Source organism: Pinus tabuliformis, chromosome 1_1 (genome assembly GCF_031772625.1).
Source record: "Pinus tabuliformis cultivar Carrire ecotype Pingquan chromosome 1_1, CPIR1, whole genome shotgun sequence".
NCBI classification, from domain to species: Eukaryota; Viridiplantae; Streptophyta; class Pinopsida; order Pinales; family Pinaceae; genus Pinus; species Pinus tabuliformis.
In genome coordinates, this window is record NC_142297.1 from 740307491 (window position 1) to 740324352 (window position 16862).

At 40.0% G+C, this 16862-nt stretch overlaps 1 protein-coding gene across 1 annotated transcript; it reads right to left on the reverse strand.

The window, feature by feature from the left end:
- Positions 1-1524: 1524 nt before the first annotated feature.
- Positions 1525-2496, reverse strand: LOC149216092 (uncharacterized). The gene has a single exon (XM_089389820.1). It carries the CDS (start codon positions 2494-2496, stop codon positions 1525-1527), a length of 972 nt encoding a protein of 323 aa, XP_089245946.1.
- Between the last annotated feature and the right edge of the window lie 14366 nt (positions 2497-16862).

The following is a 16862-nucleotide window of genomic DNA, read 5'->3' on the forward strand; positions in this document are numbered from 1 at the left end:
ATTGGGTAGATGGAAAGTCATAGCGAAATACTGACTTATGATGCTGTTGTGAGAAAACTAACATATGGAGAAAAAAAAGCAAAAGGAGAGATAGTTAACATTTATCAACAACCACAATGATTGATTAACTATATTATAGACATATGTTCAAATGAAGGAGATTGGGTTTTGGATTTATTTTCTGGCTCAGGTAAGTTTTATTATATGGAATTGAATTTCAATATGTTATTTATTAGTTTATGTCATTGTACTAGTTTACTTCATTATTTCTTTTGTGCTTGATAATTAGGTACAACACTAACATGTTGCCTTCAAAAAAGAAGAAATTGCATTGCCATTGAAAAAGATCCAATATAGTGCAATTTTATTCAGCAAAGAATTAATGCTCTTCAATTTCTTCCATATGCAATGTAAGAAATTGGGTTGAAGAAAGGGGACTTTAGTGAATCACGTGTGGTGGAAAAGGCAAAGGAACCCCAACCACCATTACACAAATTGATGGAAAGGCATACAAATTGGGAGATTCGCAGACATCAAAGATCCATTAGAGGAGGAAAATGAGCAAAATGAAGCAGAAAATATTGTGGAAGAAGACAATGATGAAACTACAGAGGCCGGAGAGTTTGGATTATGTGACATTGTTGATTAAATTTAAGTTATGCTTGGAAATCAAGCTCATTTTTGGAAACTATTAATTAGTTATACTTGTAATGTTTTGACTTTGACATTTTATGAGAAGAATAAGCACTCAATTAAGGTTGTTATACGTTCAATATTTGTATTATGTGACTTTCGCATTAATTTTTATGTTAATCATTATTTTCTGAAAAAGACAGTGATTATTATTATTTTTTGACATGAAATTCATAAAAAAAAAACTATTATTTAACCATTCTTAGTTAAAATTTTCCTATAAAAATTTTGATTTTGACATGTCATCTCTAGCAAAAAAATTACAAAAAATTATAAAAACGTGTAGTTTTTTAGTTATATTTATGTTAAAAAAATGGTTATTTTTTGCCAATTGTTAAAAATTATTGTTTTTTAGAGCCAATTATTTCATGTGGATTGAAATATTAATTAATGATGTATAAATATGTAGAATATCGAAAATTCAAAATATCAATCTTCTTTAAATATGCAAAACAATAAAAACCTCACTACAAAAAAAAAATTAAATTAAAATAAAAACAAGAAAATACAAAGAAGAAGAACACTTCAAAAATTATTAAATTTAAGAAATAATTGTTTACATTTCATACATTAGAAAATTTAAAGTCAAAAATAGGTCTTTTAAAGATGTGGCCTAATTTTAAAGTGATTGAAAGCTGCTCTCTTTATGCTCCCAAAGTCTTTGTGAGTCGAGTTTCCTTCTTTGATTTCTGCAATAGAATTGAAGCTCTTTCTAGCTTGAGCTTGTTTATGAAAGAAGGCGGAGTTTCTGTCTCCCGCTTTAAGCCATAAACTCCTAGAATTTTGTCTCCAATGCTCTTCCTCCGAAACACAGGCTTTATGGAAGGTTTGCTAAAGCTCGGCTTCCTTATATAACACTTCTTTAGTGATTTCTACATCTTCACTTTGAGGTTGATGCTGAGAAAGTCTGTCCTGGGCCTGCTTTCTCTCATTTGCAGGGGAGGGGAGAGATTTGGCCCATGATTTAAGAACAGCTTTCAGTCTTCTAAGTTTTTCTTCCCAGATGAAGAAAGGAGAACCCTTCACTAGCAATTTCCAACTGTCCTGAACCAGATTCAAGAACTCATGATCCTTGACCCAAAGAGGATTGAATCTGAAAGGTATGGGGCCAAGATCCTTGTGATCCAACATCTCAAGCATAATAGGCTTATGATCAGAAACACTGCAAGGGAGGATATGCAATCTGGATTCTAAGCCCAACAAAAGAAAAGAACTCTGCACCAAACATCTATCAAGTCTAGCAGCAATGTGACCGGGGCCTATTCTTTTATTGGACCAGGTGTACTTACCATTTTCTGAGGGGATATCGAGCAGATCCCAGTCCTGCATGAGATCCTCCACCCACTCCCTTGCTGGGTCCCTTACGATTGTGCCTCCTCGCTTTTCCTCCATGCGCAGAGTGAGATTTAGATCACCCGCAATAATGATGTTTTCCAAGTTCTCAGACTCCAACAGGTGTCTGACGGAGTCCCAACACTCCCTTTTCTCCCCTATATTTACTGGGACATAGACATTAAAAAGGCAGAATGTCTCCCTCGAGTCCACAGGTTGTAGCTTCAAGAACAACCAATGGGTATTTTGAATCTCAGAGACCAACCTATACTTGAGAGGATTCCAAAGAGAGCCCAGCCCCCCAGAGGCTCCCCGTACTGAAACTGCTTGGCCTCTACTTCCCTTCCAGAATTTTTTACTGGTTTGGAGAAACTCATTGTCCTCCATTTTGGTCTCATGGATCAGAAGAATATCTGGGGCTTCTCTTCTAATAAGGCTTCTTGTTGCTTCTTCTTTCGCTTTACTCCCCATTCCTCTGCAGTTCTAGGAGACGATCTTCATCATTTAGATTTATGATGATGGGCTCCCTTGGAACCCTGTGCTTGGTTTTTAGGTATCTTTGGATTTTTACCAAGGAGTTTCTCCAGCGTGGGCTGACTACCCTGAAGTTTGTCTTTGTAAGTTCCCTGATCTCTCTTTTCTCTAGCAGTTTTTCAGCCCCTTGCTAATCTTCTGACCGATGTCTGCGTATCCCCTATTTCTCCTTCCTCCTTTGACTCCTCCGAGTCATGTTCCTCCTCGAAGGCTTCAGTTTGCTTATCCTTATTTCTTGCAGTGACACTTTCTTTAGGTCTTGATCCTGCTAAGGCCATTTTTTCTGAGGGTTTATCTTGCCTATCCTCTTCCTGAGGAACCTCTTCTTTAGAGCTTAAGACCTCATACCTATTTTTTTGACTTTTTGGTTGAGGAACATTTTGGGCGGAGGCAGGCTGGGAGCCTTGGCCATTTGGGGCCCCAGATTTCTTGTGAGAGGTCTTTGACCGCTTAACTTGATTCCAACCATCTTCCTTTCCCTTCTATGATTCCCCTTTGTTCGGACATCCTCTTGCAAAATGACCGTAGACGTGACATTTACGACATTTGAAGGGGAGCTGCTCATAGTCCAGCACTTACACATGCGTCCAACTGCCAACCTTGATTTTGTTAGCCTCCAGGAGTCCCACCTCTAAGTCCACCTCAACACAGATTCGGGCGCAATCATACTGATCGTTGTTATTTGCTCTGTCAATGAACTTTCCCAAAGCATTGCCAATGTGCATGAGGGACTCCTAGTTCCAACAGTGCACTGGGAGATTATGGAGTCGAACCCAGATAGGGACTGTCGTTGGGACATCCACGGCCGAGTCGAAGTCAGGGGTCCATTTATTTAGGTAGAGACCCTGAGGGCCCATGAAATAGGGCCCATTCCTGAAGATCAAGTCTTTTTCCTCCTTAGTGTTGAACTCAAACAGGAAATAGCCTCTTCCTAGGAAATATGAAGTGACTTTGTTCTTGATCAGCGGGATCCAGTTCTTAACACCCCAATTTTCCATTGATTTTGGTGAGGGCCAAAGGCCTGTGAACTGATCCACCAGGGCTCGATCTGCCCGGGACAAAGAAACCTGGATCGGGCCCTCAGAAGGAAGGTTTACCTCAGGAACATCATCAATTTTTTCGACAAACTTCGCGGCTTCAGACTTCTTCTTCTTAGGCAACGAAGCTAGAAAAGAGGAGAAAGCAGCTTCAGCATCAGGGGGAGAAGAATGCGAAGGACTGAGGGGCAAGCCCTGGGTCTCCATGGCCGAGAAGATCTGGTCAGCAGCAAAAAACCCAAACTGCACAAAGCAAAAGCAGAAGACGAAGCATCTCAGAGCCGAAGAGAAGCAGGAAAAGAATCAGTCAGACCCTGTAAGAAGAGGCCCTAAAGAGGGGACAAGGGACAGATCCGACAAGGGACAGATCAGAGAGTTCCTGAGGGAGGAGCAGGGAAAAGAGGGGACCGAACAGAGCTGAGAGTCCCTGAGGGCGAGAGACGGCTGAGCGGGCATCGCCTAGGCTCAGCAGCGCAGAGCGAGACGCAGCAGGAGGCAGTGGCGCAGAGAGATAGAGAGAGGGAGTGACTGACCCAAACTCTAAAGTTTTGGAAGCAGTTCCTCCTATGATCTCCCCTTTAATGAATCAACATCTAGAAGCTAAGATCTCTATAAAAGAAATAAAAGATGCTCTCTCCGAATGGAGCCCAACAAAGCCCCAGGCCCGGCTGGCTTCACTGCAAGATTCCTCAAGTCTGTTGGCAGATTGTGGGGAAAGACCTCTACAAAATGATCTTGAAATCTCAAAATTTCCAGAAAATAGGGGGTAGCACTAACTCTGCCTTCCTTGCCCTCATACCTAAAGAAAAGGGCGCTAAATATTTTAATCAGTTCCACCCCATCTCTCTTTGCAATATTGGCTATAAAATAATCACAAAGGTGATTGCAAATAGGCTAAAAGGCATCCTCCCAGCCATCATTCCGGAGAACCAAGGTGGGTTTGTTCAGGAGAGACAGCTTGCTGACAATTTCATTCTAGTGCAAGAGGCGATTCATTTGAGCCAACTTCGTAAAGAGAAAGGTATGGTAATTAAACTAGACTTGGCAAATGCTTTTGATCGTGTCAGATTGAGTTTTCTTTGGGAAGTCTTGCATAAATTTGGCTTTGGAATGGGCTTTATCAATTGGATCCGTGCTTGTATTTTCGATCGCTGGATCGCTCCCTTGGTGAACGGGAGAGCAGCTGGCTTTTTCCAAGCTTCTAGAGGGCTTAGGCAGGGTTTCCCCCTCTCTCCGCTTCTCTTTGTCCTCCATGTTTCTATCCTCAGCTTCTATCTTGACCAGAAATTCGCTGATTAAGAGATCCTGGGGCTCAACATAGCCAGAGGGGTAAAAAATGTAAATCATAATTTATTTGCTGATGACACCCTCTTGTTAGGGGCTGCCTCTTTCAGATCCGCCTTAAAGTTTAAGGAGGTTCTGGATGATTACAGCGAAGCTATAGGCAGCAGTTTGAACAAAGGTAAATGCAAAGTTTTTTGTTGGAATATCTCTGCCTCCATTCTTTCGTCCATCACCAGAATCCTTGGCTTTTCTCCCTCCCTCACTTAGACCTCTTTTACCTATCTGGGCCTTCCTATCTTCCAAAATCTAGCTTACTGCAGAGATTGGATCCCTCTCTTGGATAAATTCAAGGCTAAAATTCAAGCATGGGGATTCTCATGGTTAAACCTTGCCGAAAAATATGTCCTCATCAAATCTGTTCTCAGTAGTCTACCCATCTTTCAATTCTCTGTAATCCTTGCTCCCATTGGCATCATCAAGAAAATGGAAGCCTTCATACGCAAATTATTCTGGATAGGTGGAAATCTCAATGACAGGAAAATCCCTTTGGTAAGCTGGGAGAAAATATGTAAGCCTCAGAATGAAGGAGGCCTAAATTTCAAAGCTCTCAGCCTCCAAAACATAGCCATGGGAGCCAAGATTTTCTGGAGAATCATTGGTCCTCATCCAGGATGGGCGCAAAGAGCTTTATGGAGGAAGTATTTCATGGGGAAGCGGAAAAGATGCCTGGAATCCTCACTGCCCACCTCAGGATCGCAATTGATCAAACTCTGTCACAAAGCAGCTCCTTTAATCAGAGACAGAGCGTATTGGATACCTAGAAACGGCAAAGAAGTCAGAATATGGGACGACAACATCATGATGCATCCCCCATTATCGAGCTACAGTTCTCTGCAAGTGCTACGACTGTGGCTGGAAAGAGCAGGTTGCGTTTCTCTTTGGGACATCTCACTGTGGGCTGGCAACAACTGGCTGCGATGGAGACTTCCACCTGTTCCTCAAGATACAAGAACGCGATCTCCTTCTCACTCTGCTGAATGGGAAGTCACCTCTGCACATTGGAAGGAAGGAAGCCCGTGGTTGGGGAGCTGCCCCAGGGCTGTATACTGTTGCGCAGGGGTATAAAAGCCTCCAAGATCGCCCTCACGTCCCTCCAGACCCTGCTGTGTGGAAGGGGCTCTGGACTTACAAAACCATGCCAAAAGTTGACTCATTCTGCTGGTTGTTATGCCACAAAGGAATTTTAACAGAAGACATATTGAAGAAGAAAGGATTCCAAGGTCCCTCAGGATGCCACTTGTGCTGTGACAGTGAAGAGAACGCCCATCACATTATCTTGGATTGAAAATTCTCAAAAGAAATCTGGCAGAACCTCTTGAGTCATTGGAAAACATAATTCATCTTACCTACGTCTATCTTTGACTTATTTGCAAACTGGCGAAACTTCTACCCGGAAACGCTCCCAAAAAACAAAAGTTTCAAAGCTGCATGGATCTCCTTGCCAAAATTTATCTGTTGGAAAATCTGGCTGGAGAGAAATAGAAGATTCTTCATAGATGAAAGCTTAAATCCGCAGTTCACCATCATCAAAATAAAAATTCTATGGAAAGAAAGTCTAGGGGATCATTTGTCGAACTTGAACCTAATCCAGCAAGACTTAGACTGGGGTGCCTCGTTGGATCTCCAATTCTCTGGAGAAACAAGGCAACACAAGGATATAAAAGAGTGGCAATTCAGAGGGAAGGAGAATGATCTATCTTATTTTCTCATTAGGCAAGCCAGATACACTATGTTCTTTGATGGGCCAGCGAAAGGCAACCCCAAATTGGTTGGGCAGGAGGCGTTATAAAGAATAAGGAGGGCAGAATTATGACTAAGTTCGCTTGGGGATTAGGACAATCCACCAACATTCAAGCATAAGCCTTGGCACTTCTTCAAGGTCTCAAGCAAGAAAAGGCCTCTGGTCTATCAGATGTTAATATTATAGGAGATTCTTAGTCCATAATTAAATTCTTATTGGAGGATTCTTCTCCTGCAGATCTTAGATTGGCAAGAGTGATTTCAAGAATCAGAATTCTGGTGAAATCTTTCTAGACTGCAAATTTCCTTCATGTTTTGAGGGGGGACAATAAAGATGCTGATTTGGAAGCCAACAGGGTGGTGCCACTTCCCGCTAGCTCTCTTAAAAGACGGAATTGAGGAGTGGGACTCCATACCATAAAATAGATTTATGTTTTACTGCATTATTCTGAATCAGTTTGTTTGTACATTTAAGATAGGAAAATTAACGGAGATAGATTCTCTAGTCTCGAGTAAAATACGTGGATCTCCAAATTTTGGGGCCTATGATCAGTTAGTGGAAGAAAATTCAAGGGCTATGCCCGATCTATTGTAACCGGTGAAAGGCATTTTGGCCAATATCTAATATAAATCCATATCTATTTCTGTAAAAAAAAAAATGTGGCCTAATGCAGAATTACCACTTTTTTAAATCAGCATGAAAATCACTACCATTCTAAAACGTAATGTACATAAAAAAATTTAAAGTGCCAAAAAATATGCTCGAAAAAAAACATTTGTGTTCTGCATCACCCCTTTTCAAAATCGGGTCACTTTTTTGCTATCTCTACAAAACGGGTAACAATATCAGTTCCCATTTCAAAGTTTACATTGTTCACTTTCCAGAGAGCAGTCTTGAGTATCTTTTCCGAGTTAGTCGATGATGCGGTAGAGATTTATATGGATGATTTTACACCTTATGGATCTAATTTCCAGGAGGCTTTGTCCAACTTAGGTAAGGTGCTACACAAATGCATTGAAATGAACCTGTCGCTCAGTCTTGAAAAATGTGAATTCTTGATGACTGCAAGGACTATGCCAGGTCATTCAATATCTCAGCAAGGATTGTAGGTGGACCCAAACAAAATAGCTATCATCAAAAAGGTCCCACCTCCACAAAAGCAGAGAGATATCAAAAGTTTCCTGGGGTTCGCTGGATATTACCGAAGGTTTATAAAAGACTTCAGCAAGTTGGCTTCTCCTTTGTTTGGGTTGTTGGCCAAAGACTCTGAGTTTGTATGGCCAAAAAGTTGTCAAGAGGCCTTGGACACCCTAAAGGACAGGTTAACCACTGCATCGATTCGTCGAGGCCCAAATTGGGCCCTTCCTTTTCATATACATGTCGATGCCTCACACAAATCCATAGGAGCAACCCTAGGCCAAATAGATGAAAAATTGCCTTATGCCATTTACTTTATCAGTAAGAATCTGTCAAAGGCCGAACTGAACTACAAAATGACCAAAAATGAGCTCATGGTTGTTGTGCATTCATTGAACAAATTTAAGCATTATATTACAAGTTATCAAACATTTGTACATACTAACCATGCTGCAATCAAATATTTAATGAATAAACCTGACGTGAATGCCTGGATTATTAGATGGTTATTTTTATTGCAACAGTTTGATCTAACTATTGTTGATAACCCTGGCAAGGAAAATGTTGTGGCAGATTTTTTGTCGAGATTAACTTTTCCTCTTGGTGAGGAGGGAATAGTTGATGATCAGTCACTGGATGAGCACTTATTTGCAATTTTAGTTCTCTCTCCATGGTTTGCTGACATAGAAAACTATTTTGTATCCGCATAGTTCCCACCAAATTTGTCCTCCAAAAAGAAAAGCAAGATTGTGAGGAAGAGCACCCCCTTCACTTGGATTGGGGGCAACCTCTTCAAACTAGGCCTGGATCAAATTCTGAGAAGGTTTGTTAGGGAAGAGGAAGTCTTTGACATCCTTCTGACCTATCATGATGAGCTTTGTGGAGTTCACTTTGCAGCAAAGAGGACAACATTTAAAGTGTTACAAACCGGTTATTATTAGCCCCACTCTTCATCCGGATGTGAAAATATATACTAGTCAGTGTGATCGGTGCCAAAGGATGGGAAAGCCTACTCCAAGAGATGAAATGCCTCTGCAACCTCAAGTGACTTTCAAGCCATTTGACAAGTGGGGCATGGAATTCATTGCACCTAGTAACCCTCCTTCCAAGAAAAAGCAGTATATCATTGTGTGCACATACTATCTGATTAAGTGGGCTGAAACCAAGGCAATTAAGGCAGCAACAGAGGAGAAGGTGGCTGAGTTCTTAAGGGAGAATGTATTTTACAAATTTGGGTACCCTGGAGAACTGGTCACTGATCAAGGTAGCCAATTTACCTCCAACATGATTGAAGACTTGTTAAGCCAACATAAGATTAGGCATAGAACCTCCACTCCCTATCACCCACAAGCTAATGGGCAAGTGGAGGTGACCAACAGAGTGTTAGAGGTCATCTTGACCAAAGTGGTTAGACGCAACAAGAAATATTGGGCGGATAGACTATTTGAGGCCACTTGGGCCTTTAATACCACCTGAAAGACCAACAATGGATTCACACCCTATGAGCTGGTCTATGGGAAAAATGCCTTGTTTTCCATTGAATTTGAGTATAATACATTAAGGATGGCAGCCCAATTAGATCTAGATCTCAGTAGTGCACAAAAAGAGAGATTGCTCTAGTTGAATGGTTTAGATGAGTTCAGAATGCAGGCCCTCCTACACACAGACGTAACTCAAATTTAGAGGATGATTTGACATGATAAGAACATCAAAGTTAAGCAATTTCAAGAAGGTGATTGGGCTTTGTTATATGATTCCAGATATAAAGACTTTAAGGGCAAGTTAAAGACAAGATGGTTAGGGCCTTATGTTATAGAGAGATGTCATGAAAATGGTTCGGTGCAGATCAGAACCATAGATGCAGAGGCCATTCCTTTACTTGTTAATGGACACAGATTGAAAGTTTACAAAAGGCCATTGTCAAAGCAAGAGTTCATTGATGGTATCAATAAAACAATGATGGTGGTCAACAAAATCGCATCTCCTGCCTCATCAAGTCACTAAGAAAAGAAAAAAAGAGAAAAAATAAGGAGACTTAAGCGAAAACCTCCATGAGGCACCCGAGTCCCACTGTTGGGTTAAAAAACTCTTGAGGCGGTCCAATGGTGTCAAAAAATAATAATAATAAAAAGATATCTGGGTGAAACCTCTCTTGAGGCGCCCAGGGCAAGCAGCTAGGATGAAAACCTCTTGGAGGCAGACTAGTTGTTTCCAAAAAAAATATTAAAAAAAAATAGGAAAGAAAAAAAAAATGTTTACAGGTCAGTAGGAGGATGATCAGAGAACAAAGGAGAATCAAAAGGGACCTATTCCACTCATATTTTTATTTCTCCATTCATTATCCTTCATCATTCCACCATTCCTTTCATTTTTTTCACTCATTTTCCTCAGTTTGCAAGGGTACTGTTTTTTCTACAGGATTCTCTGTAAACCTACATGATCCCCTGAAAACCTACAGGATGATCCTATAGGAATTACAGTGGCTAGGGAATCCTAAAGGAAGTAACCCTAGGGAAATGAAATGATCTACACATGTCAAAAAAATAAATTCCTACATTACCACTTCATTACCATACCTCTCTCCACCTTGATCACCCCTACATTCATCATTAAAAAAATCAATTTTAAAATTTTTTTACAGTCTTCAAGGAAAAAAAACATAGAGAAAAAATGAGACAAAGAGAAAAGGGGAACAACACCTGAATGTTGTGTTTCATTATTCATACACCCCTAGACCTCCTCTCTATCCATATTCATCATCCTCAGGTCCCAATAGTAGAAATGATTAAAAATTCTGAGAGAGAAGCAGCTACAAGACATCATGTCGCGGCCTATCCCATAGAATAAAAATCATAAGTTGTAGCAAGTTTATAGCATGGAGATCCAAGGGTAGAAGAAGCTCCAGAGCAACAAAAACACCATCATCTTCAACACCAAGTACTTACATATCACGGCAATCATCAAAGGGAAATATAAAAAAAAAGGATGGAGAAATAACATGCAACCAACACACAACAAGCACCTCATTTCTTCAACAAACTGTAGCAAGGTATTATCACCACAGGTAAGTATCTCTCTTCACTCTCTCATTTGCATAATGTAATCAAAAGATGTAAAGATTGTGGACGAGTTGGTTAATAAGCGAGAGGTGGCCAGTTAACTTGGCAACCTTTGTTTAGTTAGCGAGGACAAAACAATTAGTCCTCACACACGTGGCAACAATCAAGTTAAAGAAAAGGAGAATGAGTTCAGAAGCAGTTGAGACTATGGATGCCCGAAGTGGGAGTTGATAATGAGGTGAGGGGAATGATGATGTGGTAGTGGGGACCAACAGTCCAAAAATAGAAATTCGTATCTCTATTACTAACACACCACCTCACTCAACTCGACCATAAGAAGAAATAAATGTTGATCCACATGCACTCATGTACTCATCTTCTCGAGGCTTATTCTAGCCAAGTCTCTCTCGTACCCAAGCAACCTACAGAAGGGAAAATTTTCATCTTTTTCCTACACAAGACTTCCTAAAGGATCACACTAGAAACCCTGCAGGATCACAGTGGAATCCTACAGAATACAGTCAGGCAGTCTACAGGATTAGCAAAGAGCAATTTCAGACAAAGAAACACAAGGGTTGGCTACAATAAGCATTATGAGGAGGTAGGCTCTACATTTCTTTCCATTTTTCCAAGTGAAAAGAATATAAAATTATCCTAGTTTGATTGAAATTGATAGTTGTGTAAGGGAAATATATCCACAGAAATTTCAGTCCCATTCCCTCCTTCATTAATTTTTTTTGTATCATACATCTCTACTCCTCAAATTCACCAGAAAAAAAGATGGGGGTTTAATAGAAGGGAGCCCATTAACATGGTGAGAATTCACCAACACCCTCCTATGCTAGAAATATTCACAAGGCATAATTGGATGGGGTATTTTGAGAAATTGAGTGGGTATGATGATGAAGTAGCCCGAGATTTTTCTCTCTCCCTCATTCCACTAACTAGAACCCATGCCACTGTTGTGGTGAGAGGCCTCTCCATAGAGCTCACCGCTGAACTCATAAGCAGAATTACCACACTTCCCTTAGGAGTGCCTTGGAGAAAGGAAGATAAGGGAGATAGCCAAACTACTAAGAATAATTTCTTTTTAGAGGGAGAGGAACCCATTGAATGGAGTGAGGAGAGCAAGCCACCATACCCCTAGAATGAGGTAAGCTACCACCTTATAAAGCACATATCATGTGAAGGTAGGTATAGTGTGGCATATCGATATCACTTTAGGCTTCTTGAAGAATTGAGGTTTGGAGCAGAAACACCTCCTCACCACAAGTTCAACATGCCATACTTCCTTCTGCAATCATTGATAGATACAAGCATGAAGGTGAAGGAAGGAAACTACCAATAGCTAGTCCACCATGGGTTAATTAGAATCATCATAGAAGATTCCCTCCAAAACCTCAGAATTCCTATCCAATGGGCAATTTTCATAGACATGCAGACGGAGGAGGATATCAAAGCCCTCACATATGATATTAGCCCTACTATCAGTGAAAAGGATGAAGAAGAGACTGAAACAGAAGAAGCAGAGAGGGATGAAGAGGAGATAAATGAGGAGGAAGAGGAAGAGAAATAGAAATAAGGTGATGAAGAAATAGAGGAAGATGTCAAGGAGGAAACAGATAAATAAGATGAGGATCTAGAGGGAGAAGAAGAGGGGAAAGACAAAGGTGAAAAGGGAGATGGAAAAGAGGAGGTAGAGGACAAGGACGAGTCACCCAGGGTGTCTCTAGAACCCACTAAGAAAGAGACAGCAACTGCCCTCACTGCCCTTGGCACGCTTATCAAACAAAAAGGAAAAAGATAGAGGCAAACCCCCTTCTACTTCAGAACAAGAAAGAGTACAAGAATAAGGCAGGGAAAACCCCAAACTCCAACCAAGATTCCCATTGTTATTGATGACTCACCTAAACAGCAAGAGAAGATGGCTCCTCTTATAAAAATTCAAGAAGAAGGATCCTCAGCACAAACCTCCCCTAAGTCTCCTATCACCTATGTAAGAAGGTTTGTAACCATATCTACCTCATCCAAATGAAAATACATCCTATAGGATACACCGCAAGACCTACAAGAAGCAGAGGCAATCCTACAGGAAACTCTGCTAAACCTACAGGAAATTCAAAAATTGGATAAGGAAGGAAGTATGCAACAATAAACAAAGAGAGAGGACCCAAAGCTAAGGGAACCTAGTCCTCAACATAACCTTGACTCCTACTACAGATTTATTGAGGGGGGCAGGGTCAATCCACAAAAATTTGTAGGAATTTACAGGGTAAGTTCCTCAGATAGAACACCAAAGGACTCAACTCACAAACATATCATAGATCAATACACCAATATTCTTAACGTGGTTAAAACCCTCAAAGAGGGAAACAGTCCATGGCCTGAGCCAACGCGGCCACTTCAGGAAATTTATTAATAAAAAATGAAAATTTACATAAGCTTCTCTCATGAATGGTCACCCTACAAATAACCCTCCATGCTCTTTAAATAGAGATCATGGACCAATCAGGTGTGAAGCCACAGATCAAGTGTCAATAATACCGATGATAGAATGAATCATTGGATCACTTCATGTCTATAACATATTGTGATCTTTAGATTGTAAGTTACAAAAGTACATAGTAAAGAAACACACTTTACCTAACTCTACAGTAGACCAAGTTATACTTAACTATTTCCTATGTGTCAGAATATCCTAACATCCCTCTTAAGAACAACTTGGGATAAGATTGAAGGATGTAAAAATATGACATAATAGGCGAAGGAGGCATTAGAGCCTATCTCCCCTTAGTGACAACTTCCTGAACTCCAACCATAAATCGAAGTTTAGTAAACTTTGCCTCTGTGAGAGCCTTTGTAAAGATGTCTGCAACTTGATCATTGGCTGAACAATATTTCACTTCAAGAACATGGTCATGAATGAGCTTTCTGACAAAATGCATGTGTAGTTCAATGTGTTTGTTGTGCTGATGTTGGACTGGATCTTTGCATAGTTGAATGGCACTTTGATTATCACGCCAAAGTGTAGTCGGATGTTGTTGCTGAAAGCCAAACTCTGACAAGATCTGACGAAGCCACAAGGCTTCCTTACTAGCTTCTACAGTGCCATGATACTCTGCTTCTGCTGAAGAAAGAGAAATGACACTTTGTTTCTTTCAAGCCCATGTAATAGGTCTAGAACCAAGAGTGTATACATAACTTGTAGTAGACTTCCAATCATCAGGGTCACCAACCCAATCAAAATCAGTGAAACCAACCAATAGAGAAGATTCTTCTACACTGTAATGACTCCCAAACGGAATTGTACCTCAAACATAACGAAGTATTCTTTTAGCTACTTTCCAATGACTTTCATGTGGGTTTTCCATAAACCAAGCAATAAGGCCAACAATAAAGGAAAGGTCAGGACGGGTATGGGTCAAATACAAAAGTTTTCCCACAAGCTGACTGTATAAGGTAGCATCAACTTCAGGGGAAGTACAAGTGATAGAAAGTTTGGATCCAGACTGAAAAGGAGAAGGGGCTGGCTTACAGTCTTCCATGTGAAAATGGCATAGAAGATCACAGGCATACTTGGACTGGGAAAGGGAAATACCTTCCTTGGTTTGCAAGACTTGAAGACGAAGAAAATAATGCAAGTGTCCTAAGTCTGTCATTTCAAACTTCTTTTTAAGGCTGGACTTCACATGGTTTATAAGGTTGGGATCACTATGAGTAAGGATAAGATCATCAACATAAAGAATAAGAATGATAAGAGACTTACCCACTTTCTTGGTGTAGACAATATTGTCATAATGACACCTAGAAAAGCCAGTATCTAAAAGAAAGCTATCCATTTTGGCATACCAAGCCCGAGGGGCTTGATTGAGACCATAAAGGGATTTCTTAAGCCAACATACAAGGCTGAGTTCTATTTGTATAAAGCCAGGAGGTTGTTCCATATAGATTTCTTCATGCAAGTCCCCATGCAAGAAGACAGATTTAACATCCATCTTATGGACTTCACATTTGAAAGAGACAGTAAGGGAAAGAACAAGGCGGACAGAGTTCATTTTGGCAACAAGGGAGAAGGTTTCAATATAGTCAATGCCTTGAAAAACCCTTAGAAACAAGACGAGCTTTATGTTTATCAACTTTTCCATCTGGTCCAAACTTGGTTCTGTAAACCCATTTTCATCTAACAAGTCTTCATCCCTTTAGAAGAGGAACAAGATCCCATGTATCATTTGCCAATAATGAACAACATTCTTCATTCATAGTTGCATCCCAATCTGGATGGCCTGAAGCTTCTACAAATGTTTCAGGATCATAATTCGGTGAAGCTTGAGCCAGTAAAGAAGAGGCTCTATTGAATTGAGAACGTGTGCGTCGTTGATCTGTAGGATCACCTGCAAGAGCACCTGTTGCATCCCGAGTAGCACAGACCCATTTCAGAAGCTGAGGAGCTTAAGGAAGATCTTGAGAAGGTGGGGGAGGATTTTCATCCTCACTGTCATCATCTGAAGAAGAAATATTTTAACAAGTAGAAGGGATAGAGAGAGGTGGCACATCCACTGAACTAGGTTCATAGGCCGATATATTTTCAGAAAACTTTATATCTCTTCTAATGATAACATTTTTGGACTTAGGTGAAAGAATTCTATATCCTTTGACACCTTCAGAATATCCAACAAAATACATTTTTCACTCTTAGGTTCTAAGGCTTTATGTTTCTCATCTGGAATATGGGCCCATGCTTCACTTCTAAAAACACAAAAGTGACTTACATCTAGTTTAATTGAGCTCCATGCTTATTCTGGAGTGATATTCTTTAAAACCTTAGTAGGAGTACGATTTAGTATGTAATTTTCACAGTTAATTGCTTCTGCCCAAAAATTAAGACCAAGTCCTTTAGATTGAAGCATACAATTAGCCATTTCCTTTAAGGTGCGATTCTTCCTTTCAACTACACCATTTTGTTGTGGAGTATATGGAACAGTATGTTGCATTTGAATTCCATGCTCAGTGCAAAAGTTGATGAATTTGTTTTTAACATATTCTCCGCCATTATAAGATCTTAGCTTAAGAATTTGATATCCAGATTATTTCTCAACAAAGGCCTTAAAGGCCAAGAACATGTTAAAGACTTCACTCTTGAGTTTTAAGAAGTATACCCAAGTGCGTCTGGAGAAATCATCAATGAAAATTAAGAAATACTTGTAGCTAGAGAATGAAACAACTGAAAGTGGACCACATAAATCACTATGCACAAGCTATAAAGGGGCTGAGGCATGCCAAGAGGCACATTTTTTAAAACTATGTTGATGATGTTTTCCAAGTACACATTCGGAACAAACACCATCTTTGCAAGATACCATAGGAAGATTTGTCACCATATTTTCTTTACATAGATTTTGAAGGGAGTGATAGTTCAAGTGACCAAATCACTCATGCCAAAATTTTCTCACTATATCATTATGAGCAACAAATACGGAGGGAAGAGTTAATGACCCAAATTTGTTAATCTTATACAACCTTGTAGAATCATCAGCAATTCCAATAGCTAAAATCTATCTAGGATCTCTTAGGTTCTTCATTACAACATCATGAGGTGAGAGTTCAACGATTTTACCTTCACCTAAATGAGTTATCTGATATACAGATAGAAGGTTGCAGGATAAGGTTGGAACACATAAAACATCATTAAATTGACCATTATCTAGATGAATAGTTCCAGTCCCTACAACACTAAGAGATCTATCATCACCAACATATATATTTTTGGTGTTACAATCATTTAAAGAAGAAAACATGTCTTTGTTTTTGGCCATGTGATAAGAATCTCTAGAATCAATGAGCCACTCGTGAGAATGAGAAGAAGAAGATACATTTAGTGCATAACCAAACTGAGATACTTGACAACCACATGCAGAAAGTGAAATTCTTGAAGATGAAGTAGAAGTTGAAGAGTGCTCCAAATGGATGTTATACTTCTTCATTGTT

Coding starts and splice junctions, on each gene's coding strand:
- LOC149216092 (XM_089389820.1), bottom strand. CDS start 2,496: ATGGGGAGTAAAGCGAAAGAAGAAGCAACAAGAAGCCTTATTAGAAGA.